The 16412-nt window shown below is 43.0% G+C and overlaps 1 protein-coding gene across 1 annotated transcript in view; it reads right to left on the bottom strand.

Annotated features, from left to right (window-relative positions):
- The window catches only part of nrg2b (neuregulin 2b), a 45833-nt gene that overhangs the window by 16837 nt on the left and 12584 nt on the right, over positions 1-16412 (bottom strand). Inside the window, exons 2-4 of the mRNA XM_034543743.1 lie at positions 6512-6674; positions 5780-5898; positions 2628-2751 (exon numbers count right to left, since the gene is read on the bottom strand). Coding sequence (XP_034399634.1) covers positions 2628-2751; positions 5780-5898; positions 6512-6674 — 406 coding nt within the window. The remainder of the gene's footprint in view (positions 1-2627; positions 2752-5779; positions 5899-6511; positions 6675-16412) is intronic.

A 16412-nucleotide genomic window follows, 5' to 3' on the forward strand; every position in this document is an offset into this window, starting at 1 on the left:
AAGCTCTTGATTATGCACGTCTATACACACCATCTGTTATCCAACATCAGAGGGAAGTGTTTGATACACATCTAGAAGATGATCCTGTATGTTTGGCAAGTTGGAACTGAGAGATTACAACCTCCAGTTTAGAAAATGTACAAAGCCCTTTGGCTTAGCTTCGGTTAACACAAAGCTTTGGTTGCTAATACAGTTTGTGTTTAAAAAGCACTGCACTGAGCGTACAGTCATATTCAATGTGGACAAAAGAAGTGCAATGTGACCGGATAATTGCTAATGTGATGCCACTTCCAAGTTGCCTCAATGTTGCCGCGAGGGTCTACCTGGTACACCACGTTAAGGACATGCACACTATTTTATCCTACTTGCTGTAACTGTAACTTGTGACACTCTCATATAAATAAATGTCTTAATAAGTTGATATAACACAGCAGTGATTCATCTGATATCCAATTTGTGCACTTGCAGACACCTACTGGTCTGGTAGCTCTTTCCTGAAGAAAAACCCTCCCACTCACAGGAAGTGGGAGGGAAACAGTTTGTTTCATAAAAAGTGAAGAAGGAGGACTAGATACTTAGCGTGCAGTGAACCATGTTAACCACTCCTCGACTGCGTCAATGCAGAAGTAGTCGTGGCGTCACTATCACTCCATTTCAGATCCAGCTTGCCATGTGTGTGTGTGTGTGTGTGTATGTTTGTGTGCGTGTGTTAGCTTAAGAAATCCCAAACTTATGATTTGAGACTCCAGGACAATTATTATAGATTTTATTTTATTTGGTGCATTAACAGTAATGAAAATGTCTGACACGAGAAAATGAATTCCCTCCCTATTTGTAATGCATAACCTTACACATCAGGTGCGCGTGGCCACAGATGACCGTGACCTGCAACAGCAGCACCACGGCGAGCATAAGGGCGATTAACTTCATCAGATTGGCATTTTCTGAATATGTTGAAAAGATTAGTGAACGTGTGTTTGTCCGCCACACTTTTTGTTTTGCATGGAGCGCAGGCTTTGACTATAGAAATGTTCTGGTAGCTCCATCGTCCACGTTCCAGTGCCACCAGCCGGCTGACGTTACACCAAAAGAAAGGCCGTGTTAATTATTAACGGCGGTCAACAGGCAGACTTCAGATTAACTGTAGAACACGGCACGTTTCAGGTTTATTAGGATTTTAGGGGCTAGATGGATGTGCTCATTTACGGTAGATTATAAGATGTCATCACCCAGGCCAAATATATAATGCGGTTGTGCTCTTACTGTGGTTGAAAAATAGGTTACAGTTATTATTGTATGCAAATACTACAATGAGTTATGATAACACAGCAGAATACATGCTTTGATATAGCTATGCTATTTGGACTTTTCACAGTTAATAACCAGACTTATTACTATTATTATTTTCAGAAAGCTATTAGCAGTATGTAATACTGTGATTATGGTTGCTATGCACTGTGATTATGGTTGCTATGCACAGCTGCTAACAGTGGCTACTGACAGACGGTGGTGAGTGACAATGAATAGGTAAAAAGAAAACAGACCTCACTGATCTGAATTTAACTATAAAGGAAGTAATCGTCTGCCTGTCTGTCTGCCTGTCTGGGGTTCCAATGACGTGCAGTGTTGAGGTTGGTGCAATATGGACACGCACCGACCCGACATGCTGAGAACTGGCACTGCACCAGTCATATAAATCCAGGACAATCCCAATCACTGTCTGTTTCTGCCCTGTCCTCTGTGTCCTCAGCATGCAAAGCATTTTGTGGTTACATGCCAACAGAGTGACCGACAAGAAAGGCAGCAGCTAATACCCTCAGTCAGCGGGATGTCCTCTTTAACTTTTCATCCCTGTGAAGTTCCTCTGAGCAATACTGTGGTCTGCAGAAATGTATGTTCTTGCTACAGGGTCAGCAGACGTAGAACCAACTGCCATGCTGGTATGGAGCAGGTAAAGGGCTGCAGTAGTCACCGTCATCACCCTGCACATATGCAGGTCAATGCTCATTGTTTCCACTGGGTTCAACCAGCATATTACCAACAGGTGAAATTCAAGGCACCAGTTTTGCTGTCTTTTGCATCTAATCTAACTTAATTGGGCTTCATTGTTAATTGAATATATCAAATTGGTATAGAAATGAACAGGTGTGTATTCTGAATATTAAAAGAAACATGTGTTTTTAGGAATATAATTTGCAATGCAAACACACCATAGTTGTAACTTTCAGGAACCAATGTCAGGAAGCATTTTCTGAGGCGAGCAGTCACTTGCTAACTGTAAACTCAAGCGATCCGCTCAGAGCAAGATGCGACCAATTCGAATGCATGCGGACACAACGTCCAAGTTTTGATCTGTCTGAGCCCTTTTGTTCTGTGTTCAAGCCGAGGACACAGTGCGTAGTGAGTGGCTCGGTGGGCTGCAGGTGCGTGTACGTGAGGAGGGTACCACCAGGGAACAGAAGACAAGGCGGTGCAGTGACCAGCGACACAGTGTCTGAGACCAGAGAGACGGAGACAGAAAGAGAGGGAGGCAGGAGAGACGGGGGAGCGACTACACATCGATGGCTCGGGGAACGGGGGGAGCAGGGGGGACGGGGGCAACGGGGGCGACCGAGCAACCGACTTACTTGCAGGACAGCTGGTTAATACCATGTATGAAGTAACAGTCTCCTCCGTTGACGCAGTGGGCCTTCTCCGAGTCGTTGCAGCGCCTCGCGTGGCTCACACCTGGAGACGGGGTGGTGGTGGTCACTGCGAGGAGGACAATCGCACAGAAAGACACATGCAAAGAAAGCTGTCACCTCAGTGCTCACATGTGGTGGCAGTCACATAACTAACTATCAGACCACACCATGCCACACACCTCTCAGACCTCTTAGGTGAATTTCAAAGAGCTTAGTGTAACAAATCTATCTACTTTTTGGGCAGGCATCAGTCACCTCCCTGTGCTCGCTGCAGCTCTGCAGCTCACAGCTGCTGGTGGAAAGAGTCGGGCTCAGACGGATACACCTGCTCCCCCACAACAACACACTTCTGGCTTCTTCTTTTCGAACTTGAAACCTTTGGGGTATATTTACAAGTAATCCATTATTCTGTTTCCCCTCTCCCTATTTACACAGCATATAGAATAATCTGACACATGAGCTGGACGACAATGATCTACTGATCTTGACAGATGCGATGTGATGACACACGTAATACCACACAGTCTGACCGCGGTCGATGAATTAAGTTTGTGAATACATGAGCAGATTCTTTAACAAACACAAGTAATTATATTATATTCTCACCCTTCTCTACTGAAATGAAATCTTTGTGGAAAGCGAAGTTGCTGAATGTTAATAGAATAATGGCTCTCACATTTCTGTTAAAGTACAGGCCGTTACAAGAGTAGATATCCATTGATCTTAAGATTATGGACAGAACACTGCAGTATCATTTTTTAGTGTTCAGAAAGATGGATAAAAGGAACTCCCTATGAACAATATCTGCTGAGGAGGAACGGAGACCTGAAGAACAAAGCATGTAAGAAGGACATTTGCATTGGTGTGCTAAGAGAGTTCAAAGTTATCCTAGTTGATCAGATTGTGTAGACAGACAGACAGACATATAGAGATGGATAGAGAGACAGACAGACAGACAGACAGTTAGAGATAGATAGATAGAGAGACAGACAGATAGATAGATAGAGATGGATAGAGAGACAGACAGATAGATAGATAGAGATGGATAGAGAGACAGACAGACAGACATATATAGATGGATAGAGAGACAGACAGACAGACAGATAGAGATGGATAGAGAGACAGACAGACAGACAGATAGAGATAGATAGATAGAGAGACAGACAGACAGATAGATAGAGAAAGAGAGAGACAGACAGACAGATAGAGATAGATAGAGAGACAGACAGATAGATAGATAGAGAGACAGACAGACAGATAGAGATGGATAGAGAGACAGACAGATAGATAGATAGAGAGACAGACAGACAGACAGATAGAGATGGATAGAGAGACAGACAGACAGATAGAGATAGATAGAGAGACAGACAGACAGACAGACAGACAGAGATGGATAGAGAGACAGACAGACAGATAGAGATAGATAGAGAGAGAAACAGACAGATAGATAGAGAGAGAGAGAGACAGACAGACAGATATAGATAGATAGAGAGAGAGACAGACAGATAGATAGAGAGAGAGAGACAGACAGACATATATAGATAGATAGAGAGACAGACAGATAGATAGATAGAGATGGATAGAGAGACAGACAGACAGACATATATAGATGGATAGAGAGACAGACAGACCGACAGATAGAGATGGATAGAGAGACAGACAGACAGACAGATAGAGATAGATAGATAGAGAGACAGACAGACAGATAGATAGAGAAAGAGAGAGACAGACAGACAGATAGAGATAGATAGAGAGACAGACAGATAGATAGATAGAGAGACAGACAGACAGATAGAGATGGATAGAGAGACAGACAGATAGATAGATAGAGAGACAGACAGACAGACAGATAGAGATGGATAGAGAGACAGACAGACAGATAGAGATAGATAGAGAGACAGACAGACAGACAGACAGACAGAGATGGATAGAGAGACAGACAGACAGATAGAGATAGATAGAGAGAGAAACAGACAGATAGATAGAGAGAGAGAGAGACAGGCAGACATATATAGATAGATAGAGAGACAGACAGACAGATAGATAGAGAGACAGACAGACAGACAGACAGACAGACAGATAGAGATAGATAGAGAGACAGACAAACAGATAGACAGACAGACAGATAGACAGACAGACATATAGAGAGAGAGAGAGACAGACAGACAGACAGACAGATATAGATAGATAGAGAGACAGACAGACAGATAGAGATGGATAGAGAGACAGACAGATAGATAGATAGAGAGACAGACAGACAGACAGATAGAGATGGATAGAGAGACAGACAGACAGATAGAGATAGATAGAGAGACAGACAGACAGACAGACAGACAGAGATGGATAGAGAGACAGACAGACAGATAGAGATAGATAGAGAGAGAAACAGACAGATAGATAGAGAGAGAGAGACAGACAGACATATATAGATAGATAGAGAGACAGACAGACAGATAGATAGAGAGACAGACAGACAGACAGATAGACAGACAGACAGACAGACAGATAGAGAGACAGACAGAAAGACAGACAGACAGAGATGGATAGAGAGACAGACAGACAGATAGATAGAGAGACAGACAGACAGACAGACAGACAGAGAGATAGATAGAGACAGACAGACAGATAGATAGAGAGACAGACAGACAGACAGACAGACAGATATAGATAGAGAGACAGACAGACAGACAGATATAGATAGATAGAGAGACAGACAGACAGACAGACAGACAGACAGATAGATAGATAGAGAGACAGACAGACAGACATATATAGATAGAGAGACAGACAGACAGACAGACAGACAGACAGACAGACAGATAGAGATAGATAGATAGAGAGACAGAAAGACAGACATATATAGATAGAGAGACAGACAGACAGACAGACAGACAGATAGAGATAGATAGAGAGACAGATAGACAGACAGATAGACAGACAGACAGACAGATAGAAAGACAGACAGACAGACAGATAGAGAGACATACAGACAGACAGACAGATAGACAGACAGACAGACAGACAGACAGACAGATAGACAGACAGACAGACAGATAGAGAGACAGACAGATAGAGACTGATGCGTCGTTGCTCACAGATCTGCACGCTGATTATACTCGTGGCGTTTTCCTGTCCGAGTGAGTTCTCAGCCACACAGGTGTAGTTCCCAGAGTCTTCTGCACGGACACGACTGATCTGCACCTTTGAGTTTTTTCTTCAGTGAAGAGGAACGAGGGGCAGAGGAGGGAAAGAGAGATTGATACAGAGCAGAAAAAAAGAGAGTGTAGGTTATTGTTGTTTCACACAAAGCAGCAGACTCATCGTCGAGTAAATGAGAAATTAAATTCCAGCCCAGAGAAGCAATAAAGGATGTTTATTGTGGACTTGTGCTACCAGTCCACAATAAAGGACTGGTAATTATATACAAATGTTGGTAGCGATTGGCCATGAAGACCAATGGACAATTACTACGTTCAAAACAGAAACAGGTTTCACTCAATCTTCACAGGAACTGATTACAACAAAAAGCCACTGTTCTCCCTCAATATCAGAATCTTAAAAGTAGGCGATAACACAGACTGATCCAGGATCAGGATACCAGGACGCTTCCCATGCGTCTCTGTCGATGAATGAAATGAATGACGTGAGTAAAAGTCACATTTCCTACACAGTTCGGGTGCAGTGTGAAGTTGCACAGGGTCATTGAAGCAGAGCGGTATGTACAGGATGTGTTTGAGAAAGCGGTCATCTGTTTGGATTTTTGGCCACTTTCAAAACTTCTTGGCGTAGATATTGTGTGAGCGATAAATCCAGTCTGACAGACTCACTTGTTGGTCTTTATTTTTAGGTCTCTGCCTTTCTGAAGCTCGTGTCCATCTTTGTACCAGCGGAAGGAAGGGCTGGGATTCCCCGACGCCTCGCACTTCAGGTTCAGCTTGTCCCCTTCCACCAGAGACTGGCCTCGCATCAGCCGAAGCTTCGGAGCAGAGGCTGGAAAGAGAGAGAGAGAGAGAGACAGAGAGGGAGAGAGAGAGACAGAGAGGGAGAGAGAGAGACAGAGAGGGAGAGACAGAGAGGGAGAGAGAGGGAGAAACAGAGAGGGAGAGAGACAGAGAGGGAGAGAGAGAGGGAGAAACAGAGAGGGAGAGAGACAGAGAGGGAGAGAGAGAGGGAGAAACAGAGAGGGAGAGAGACAGAGAGGGAGAGAGACAGAGAGGGAGATGGAGATGGAGAATAGGACAATAGAAGGGAAGCGGAGAAAGAAAATCAAAGCTTGCATTATTGAAATTAACTACAGACATTCAATTAATCTATCCTTTTAATTGTGCGAGTGTGCGTGTATTTGTGTGTGTGTGTGTGTGTGTGTATGACTGTGTGTGTGTGTGTGTGTATGACTTTGTGTGTGTGGCTGATGTGAAACTCTGTTAGTGAGGGTTAAGATGTGGGATCAAGACCTGAGACAACAGTTCAGAGTTCACAGGAGAGATGGCTCAAGCATAGAGGAAAATCAATGACACAACACACACACACACACACACACACACACACATACATACACATCGCACACACACAGGAAAAGCACTTTGTTATAGTTTGAATTCTAAAAAGTGAGAAAAAAGATCTTCCCTCAGAAACTCTGCAGTAGATTTTCACTATTGAACTGTGTGTGCGTGTGTGTGCAAGTGTGTGTGCATGTGTGTGCTTCATCAGTCTCCGGAGAGTTTCACACTCTCTCTCTTCTCTCCTTAAAAACTATAACAGACTGCATCACTGACACCAGCACTGACAGCACAAGCACAGAAGCTAAAGCAAAGAGACAAGTCAGCACTATATAGTACCATTTATACACACACACACACACACACACACACACACACACACACACACGCACACACACACACATGTGCGCACACACATACTGCTCACAGCTCTCCCATTGACTCCTCACATACACTAAGTAGACACTGCATGTGGATGCTGAGCCTCAGAGACGCTGTAGGTTTAAATGTCTGTGAGTCTCTTCTTGTACATTTCACACAGCATACTGAATATTACTTTGGTCTTGTGTCTATTGGATACTTTTGACAGGAAACATTTGGCAGACAGACTTGTGGATGAATTGACACAAAGGTTTGAGAACATGTTAGACACTTCTTCAGGCCTTTAAAATAAAAAAAAAGAAAGGAGACATTCTCATCTGTGAATATTTTGCATGAAAACTGCCAGCAGCAGCAGCCGGTCTAAAAAGTAAAAATAGACTCACGCAGGCAGAGGACCAACTGGATCCTATTGACCCAGAACAGTTGTGTAGTCTAAGCTCCTGCGTGGATGCGGAGATGATATACTGTGAGCAACTCTCATAGGAATGAACAGGGTGCCGCCTCCTACGCGTCGCCTCGAGTTGCTTTTATACGTCCATGGATGGCTAAAAATGTATAAAAAGGTCCTCTACAGGGGTCTAGACCTCTACAGACCGTATCTACTATATAACTCTAAATGTGTTTCGGAGATTCAAATAGGTCTGGTGTTGTGGTCATTGATGGCTGTTCTCCTGGTGGTAAATACAAACAACCAGTCAGACCTTGACAGATGGAATTTATTCCTGTTCTAGAGCCAGAAGAGAAAAATGTGTACAAATGAGATAGGCGCAACCATTCAAGTCGCTGAAAGATGACTTTTAAAAGAAACGACTGTCGATGCGACTGGAAATTGGCATTTGGTTTTGATCGGCTTAATAAACTAAAAGAAACATGAAATGAACTGTCTATATCGACAGGCCAGACACGTCTGTAAACCCCTCGCTACAGACCAAGCCAAAGGGAATGAACATAATATCCGACTGAGTCACGAGGTGAAAACAAAATGCCATACTGTCTGTTTACCGGGTGAAACAGCGCCGCAGCGTGAGTGAGGAGGCAAGGCCTCTGACAGTATGTATCTCTCTGACTGTCGACAAACGGAAAGTCCAAAACGAACAAGCATCGCACCCAAAGCTTGATATGTCTGATATTAAACCGCCACTGAAAATATTCCTCAACAAATTCAGTTTTTACTCGTTTTTGCAAACTGTGCAAAATGTGTGCTTTTACATACGGATTACTAACGCATTGCATTTTTCAATGGCAGCATCATCCTTAAATGACCCAAGTGAGAAATGAATGTGAGGGAAAAAAACCACAAACTCAGGATGGAGGTACAGAAAGAAAACCTCTATGAAAGTACCACCCAAACAGCTTGCAGTTATGTATGTAGGATTTAAGTAGGATTTCTAGACTCACAACAGAACAAGCAGCACATCTTTAAATCCAGCTCTCACATTTTGTGAGATTTAGTCTTGTCACAGACTCGACACACACTCTTGATGTATAATTCCACGTCACACCAAAGTAAATCATCTCAACATCCCAAGATGCGCGCTCTCTCTCTCTCTCTCTCTCTCTCTCTCGCCGTGGCTCCTGGCTTGTAATGAGTTATGCTGAAGAAGAGCACTGCCTGTCACTGTCATCGTATATTTTTGGGGGGAATAATTAGTCTGCTATTTTGGTATTTTCATGAACCACTGTCGAATCGTGACTCGAATCAACTAGACCTGGTCTTGGCTTGTGCAGCTGTTGACTGATGAAACCAAAACAAAGAAAAGCGTGACAGATGAGACGCAGCAGGCAGCTGTTTGCTGTGAAAAAGCTCTGATAAACCCCCCACAGTGCAGACCTAGCACCAAACAGTGGTAGAGCATGCGGGGACGTTCAGCATTTTTTCCTCAGGGATCGGGTTGGAGACAAAAGAAGAGCAACAAGTTAATATATTAGAAATATTGGAAATGCTCGCCATAACGGCTCACGCTTTATGTTGTGATAATGTGTCGGTGTTGAGTTTACTTGTTGTGCTGCGGTGGCCCAAAGAATAAAACCATCCTAAAAATGACAACAACGATCTGCATATATTATATTTGGGTTTATTGTGTGTAAAAAGCGCCCACTTCACGCAGTGATTGACTTCTGATGTGGTGACCACGGTCATAAGAACTATTTATTTCTAGGAGAAAACACATACAAACTTTCTGCTCCTTTCAATCGATATGCCGGGCCAGGCTGAGCTGTTTCTACGCCCTCCTTCTGGAAGAATGTGCTAGCTAGAAGTCCTTAGAGGAAACCGTATGTGTTAAACAGGGATGAGTTCCCGGGACCCTCTGTTGTTATTGCAGCGACACGTCAAGTCAAGACGAACCGTTTCTCGTGAGGAAATGAGCAGCCTCCTCGCTGTTTTCATGGGTATTTTTGCAAGAGGCAATGAGGAAATCATGGGAATTGTGATCTAATAACAAAGTACCATATGTGGAAAAGAGATGAGGTTTCATTGTGGGAGGGACGACTTTAGGCCAATTCCAGCAGAACATATTTGAAATTTAGACTCACGATGATAAAACACCTCTGAGAGTAATAATCTTTGCTTGTATTGCACTTTTCAAAAGCAAGTTACAAAGTGCTTCACAGTCAGTAAATACATTCGAAATAATCAACAGCAAATTAACCGGAAATGCCAACAAACAAAAGAAAGAAAATAGCAACGGGACAGAAATAATAATAGCTTTCCTTTCAGAAAAACACTTCGACATCATGGGTAAAAGCAACAATTATTGAAGTATGAATGAGGTGTTGCACTACACAAACTGCAGTGAACACATTAATTAATGGAACGGCAGCACCAGAAACATGAAGCACAACCAACGTTAGAACCCAGACACAAGTGGTAACTGTGGCTCCTCGGAAACCAGTGAGTTCATCTGAAATATGTGTGGGAGAAAGGAGTGAGGTGTTAAAATGAAATTTAGGTCTCCACAGATTGGAATATTCTTGGCAAAACACACACATGAGTAGGAGGTTAAGACACGCCGGAGGAGAAGGAGAGGACAGACAGTTTGTCCATACATCCAATGTTAAATAACGGCCAATCCTTCTGTCGATCTATTAATCCATCAACTACCTCAAGCGGTCCATTCGATCACACTTGCGGCACACAGCTCGTCATTCTCGGTGTTGTTCCCGGTGTGAGGCCAGAGCTCTGCTAGATGCCCACTTTCAAAGGACTAGCATCCTCCGATTGTCTTTAAACGTGTTCAACATGAGTCTGTGTTCGCCAGCGCATTGTGTCATGAAGTGTTGGAATGTGTTTTGATTCTCATACATTTCTAACTCCTTTAGACAAGTCCCAAACAAATGGCCGACCTGTCGTGCTCTGCTGCGATACACATGTTCCATTTAAAGAGGAAGCGTGAGACATTCGTTAAGGTTGTGTCTTTATTATATATTCATTCCTGTATGATTGTCCAGGACAGGACGGCTGTGCAATCAATCCAATTTCAATTACGATTTTGGCTTCCAACAATTATGATGAGAAGATAATCGACATAAAACAATTATTGCGCCTCATTCCGCTTTGCAACGATGCTGTAGTTTTGCTTTAGCTTTCAGGCCCTGCTTGGTGGGTCAGGGACGATCGCTCGGCGTGGGAGGATCCCCTCATGGGAACTCTCCCCGGAGCGGGCTGACGCCCGGCTGACCCTCGCCGGGCGTATTTCCTCTGTGGTGGTGCACGGCGGGCGGCTCTAGGTCATCTTGGCTGTGCAGGGAGGGACGGGCCCTTGTCAACCAAGGTGGACAGTTAACAAGTCTTGGAACACGCTTTGTGGGTGTGACTTGTTCGCCGTGTCATCAACATTATATCTATATATTGTTTATAAGAACACAACATTTCTTCATAGATCTAGCCTCTTAATTTTGCTCTAACTTCAAAATAAAGGCGACTAAATGCTCATTGTTTCCAGTCAATGAGTCAACGTGTCAAATGAATCGCAAACTCAATATTGACACCAATAATCGTGACTGTGATTTGTGCCATAATCGAGCAGCTAAAAGATGTGTTCACTTTTTTCTATATTTAACATGAAACACCCTTTTCCGCACTACCAACGTTGTAAGTAAAGCTCAAACCTAACCTCGCGTGACCCTCGGGATGACCCTGAATACCTTCCTACGACCTCTGTGCTCCACGAGATCATGAGCAATGAGATTTAATAATTGAGAGAAAGAAGAGAAAACTATTAGGTCTGTTAGTCTCTGCGAGAGACTATATTTCTTCCTGTATGGATGTTCACTGTGATGTCCAACATGGTTAGTCTAGAGAGGAAACCGGACATTTACTGGTTATGTTTTAGGTAGCTAAAAATATCTCCTGCTGCAGTATTACACTCCATCATATTATCAGCAGTACCTGCACACTGGAATCATGGCTCCCTTTAATTGTATTAGAGCATTATGACCAACAGGTCTTCCTCTGGCAAATACCAACAGGAAGGAAATGAGAGATATAGAAAAAGGACCGGTGACATCATAATCGTGTGATCAAATTAAACTCTGACGTGAATACCCTGACATGTTACATGTACCCTACATTTCACCATGAAGCTAATTAGATCAACCAAAATGGGTTTGCAGGGATTTCCCCTTTAAAAACTAATTAGGTCTTGATATAAGACTTGAAAGACATACTTTTCATGAGAACAAATTAGGGCAGCAACTACCATTAATTTGTATTGTTGATCTGTCGATCCTTTTCCCGATTAATGGATTAGCTGTTTGGTCAATAAAATGTCCTCCAATGTCTTGTTTGGTGATCAGATATTCAGTTTACAGTCATAGAGGAGTAAAGAAACCAAAAAGGATCCACAGTGAAGAAACTGACAACTAACCGATTACTCGGCTGTAAAACAAATAAAAACACGTTGCCAGTTGGAAGTGATAATCCCATTTGTCTTTCTAGAAAAAGACTTGCAGGTTTCAGGCAAATCATTTTGGAAATCCTTGAAACAAGATCATTTGTATTAGAATAGGTGAAATTATGTTTGCCCCACTGGCACATATTTTATAATTGTTTAAAGGAAAGTAACACTGAACTATATTTGCAAGAATATCCGCCGTAGCTCCACTTAACTAACAACCATCCAGATGAGACTCATCGTCTGAGGTGAGGCTTTTATGCAGATTAGTGTGGAAATGAGTGGTGAGAGTCAGGCTGAAGCAGCTGTAAGTGCTGAGCCCGGTCACCAATGAGCGCATCCCTCTCTGGGACGCTCTCCTCGAGCAACATGGAAGTTTTGTCGGCCTGGGGAAAACCCAAAGGAAATTACCCTTCATGGATGGGACGTCCACATTTCATGGGTGTGACGCTGTCGGATTGATTAAATCGCTGCAAATTCCCACTGCTTCTGACATACCACTTCATGTCACTTTAGGTATTAAAACATCCTAATGAATTTGTCCTTTCCAAATAAGTAATGAATTGAAACTAATCTCAATGAAAATGAGCAATACTGCATGTTCCTGCATGTGTGTCTATTGTATAGCTATTTAATCGGACATCAAAGGCCTTTATGGCATTAAAGACCAAATGAGGAGTGAGAAGTGTCGGGCTGGGTGATTATTCAATATGATAATTTATCATCTTTCAAGAAGAAGATTTGAAATGACTCACACTGTGAAAGAAGTTTTTGTTAATAATAAACAACTAATGAAGCTCAAGTTGAAGTTCAGTCAGGAAGACACTCTTTACACTCCTGTTCATTCATAATCTCAGTCTCTAATTACTCCATCAGCTGATTGGGGGATGTGTCAATTAAATGAACCATTCAGAGTCTGCGCAGTCTCTCTGTAAGCCAATGACATCGTTGTTGTCACACTTTTAAATAGGTTCTCCTCTCTGCTGCTGTCAGTTGTAATTTCAGCTCAAACAGATGTGACCCGTCTACCCTCCAGGCTATGACACTTCAATGTTCTATTTCTATGCAATCTAATCGAACACGAGCATTAAAGTTATTGTGAGGAACTTCTAGCTGTGAAACCGTCTCAGTTTAACACTGCGTTTATATGCCTTACGTAAGTAAACGAGCCCATCGAAGAGAACACTGTCTATTTCTACATCGTCAGCAGAATGCTCGTCATCGGTGGCAGCGGGTCCACTTCCGCGCAAAATCAGATGAAATCGTGCAGGTTCACCAGAGACTCCTTCAGCTGAGACTCCAGCGACATCGACCTGCAGTCGGACTGTGACAAAGTCGTCCATCACTGTGCGGACCAGACTGTCAGAGCCTGACGAGAGGTTTTGTAAATGGATGCCAAAATCAACACAAAATGAAAGTTCCTTGTGGTAGCTTTAATTTCAAACTGAATTCAAAGATGAAGGATCAGCACAGACCTTCACTGATCTTATTTTAGACGTGATGATTCATTCATAAATCAATTATATGGGTTTATTCTTGACGGTTGGACTTTACAGTTACTCATAGGTTTAAAAAGCTGTAAAACATATAAACAACCTCGCTGCACACTCTACTGTTGCCGCCCGATGTTCCAAAACCAGATCACAAATGCTGAGGAGGAAGAATTCACTGTGAACGGTTCTCCATTAAGTCTCAAAAACCACTCTCTCAATGCCAGAAACACATTAGCACCTATAGGGTGCATTAGGATGTTGGACAGATGATGTTTTAAATGAGTAATCCAATTAATATTTCCATCTTGCCTCATTTTCTCTGCATTAATTACTAGAAACGCACAAAAGAGCGCACAAGGATCCCGCTACAGGAAGGGTGACTTTGAGTTTGGATGGAACACTACTTCTTATAAACACATGAGACTCAACTCAACTAAAGTCCATATTTAAAAAATCTAGGGATTCATAGGGTAGAATTATCATTTGTGAGATGGAAATATAGACATTTAGACAAATCAGCAGCCAGCAACTTAACACAAATACACCAGAAAGAGCTCAACCCTCTAAAAGACTGCCAAAACTCCATATTGAGTGATATTGCTACAATAATGGCACTTTATGTTACTATCTGATGTCGACCTTTGAATCGTTGTACAATCCATCCTCTTTATTTCTTACTTGTAAAATTATAGACCAATAGACCAGAGAACATCCAAGTTGGCTTATAAATCCTGTGGGCCCCGTCACAAACCTCGCAGAAAATGCTTAATTTTGGCAGCACTGCTGGCTAACGAGCACATAAAAGATATTGTGGATGAAACACAAATTAAATTAACTTAATTTGGAAAATGTTGTGTTTGAGGTTGAGGTTCAGTTTGATGAGGAAATATTCGTACTGCTGCAGACAGAAAAAACAACGCCTGCGCAACAATTTATGTTATGCATAAAAAGAGAGAGAGCGAGAGAGAGACACAATTAGAGTAGATTCACACATCCCACACACCACAGGCACCAAGCAAGCCATAACAAGTCTAATTCTGCAGCTGCAATTTACACACATATTTTCCACAGCACTGTGAATGTGCATGAATGTGTGTATGTGTGTGCGAGAGAGTGCTTACATGAGAACATGTGTGACGCACATGATGTGCTCGTTGGCATTTTACTGTCTGCACTGATGGAGATGCGTGATTGTTTGTGTGTGTACATGTGCATTGAATGTGTGTGTGTGCACTGTAATTTGCTGATCTAAGCCTTCTGTATTACTGAGTGATGAGAGAATTCTTCAGTGAGAGCACAGAGGGGTGTGGGGGGTGGGGTGGGGGGCACAAATGGACAACATTGTCTGGCCAATAGCCTGTGACCGGCCTGCTCCCCTAGCCAATCACACGTGACCAGCGCTCCCATCAGCCGTCCATCAAGCGGTCCTTCTTTCAAGGTCAGCTGATGCTCCCTCCTCTCTCTCTCTCCCTCCCTCTCTCTCTCTCTCTCTCTGTCTCTCTGTGTCCAGCAAAGCAGGCATCAACAACCTTTATCAGATTTATTGGTAACCATGATCTAATAACAGAGATTGATATGGCAGCCAAACCAATTAGGTGTGTTCGCGGACAGGTATGGCACCCTCAGAAGGCATGGTCAGCAACATGTCAGCACACATGGGCTGAACGTGTGTGTGTGTGTGTGTGTGTGTGTGTGTGAGTCAGCTGACGAAGAAGTACAGTACGTTCATAAAATGTACAAAGACAAAGTGGAGAGGAACACGATGTGTGTCATAACGGCGGGATCCCCACACACGCAGTGTGTATTACGTTTGTTGTATGTGTCGAGTGTGTTTGAGTGCAAGCGCTCGCGTGTGTGTTCATGTATAAAAAAGAGAAGCTCCTTCTATCTCATTCTCTGATCAGTGTGATTTCTGCAGCGCACAGCTGTCACCATGGAAACCAGGGAGGGAGTAGGAGAAAGAAAGAGAGAGTGGATGTAAAGCAGAAAGAAAGGGAAAAAAGATTGAGAAAGAATAGGAGTGAGCACAAGAGATAGTGTGTGTGAGAGAGAGGTAGGGAAAGAGGGAAAAGAGAGAGAGAGAGAGAGAGAAAGAGGGACAAGAGAGAGAGAGAGAGAGAGATGAGCATTGGTAGTTGAATGATAGCAGTCACAACAGGCCCTCATGCAGTATTACCCAGCTAACCTCTGCACAGCAGCAATAGTAAGCCCAGGGCAACCCTCCATGCATGTAAGAGTGTGTGTGTGTGTGTGTGTGTGTGTGTTACAAACAGAGAGTACTTGGCATTGTGTATGTTTGACTGTGTGTGTGCTTGTCACATCCACATTTGATGAAGAAAATCATTCTGTGTGGATGTGTGTGTGTGGTTGCAAGAGTGACTGTCAATAAATAATTCCCTCCCCTTTCTGTTTTTGTAGACACATATGCTGACAGACAAACAGACACACACAGACACACAC

Source organism: Cyclopterus lumpus, chromosome 10 (assembly GCF_009769545.1).
Source record: "Cyclopterus lumpus isolate fCycLum1 chromosome 10, fCycLum1.pri, whole genome shotgun sequence".
Taxonomy (NCBI): Eukaryota; Metazoa; Chordata; class Actinopteri; order Perciformes; family Cyclopteridae; genus Cyclopterus; species Cyclopterus lumpus.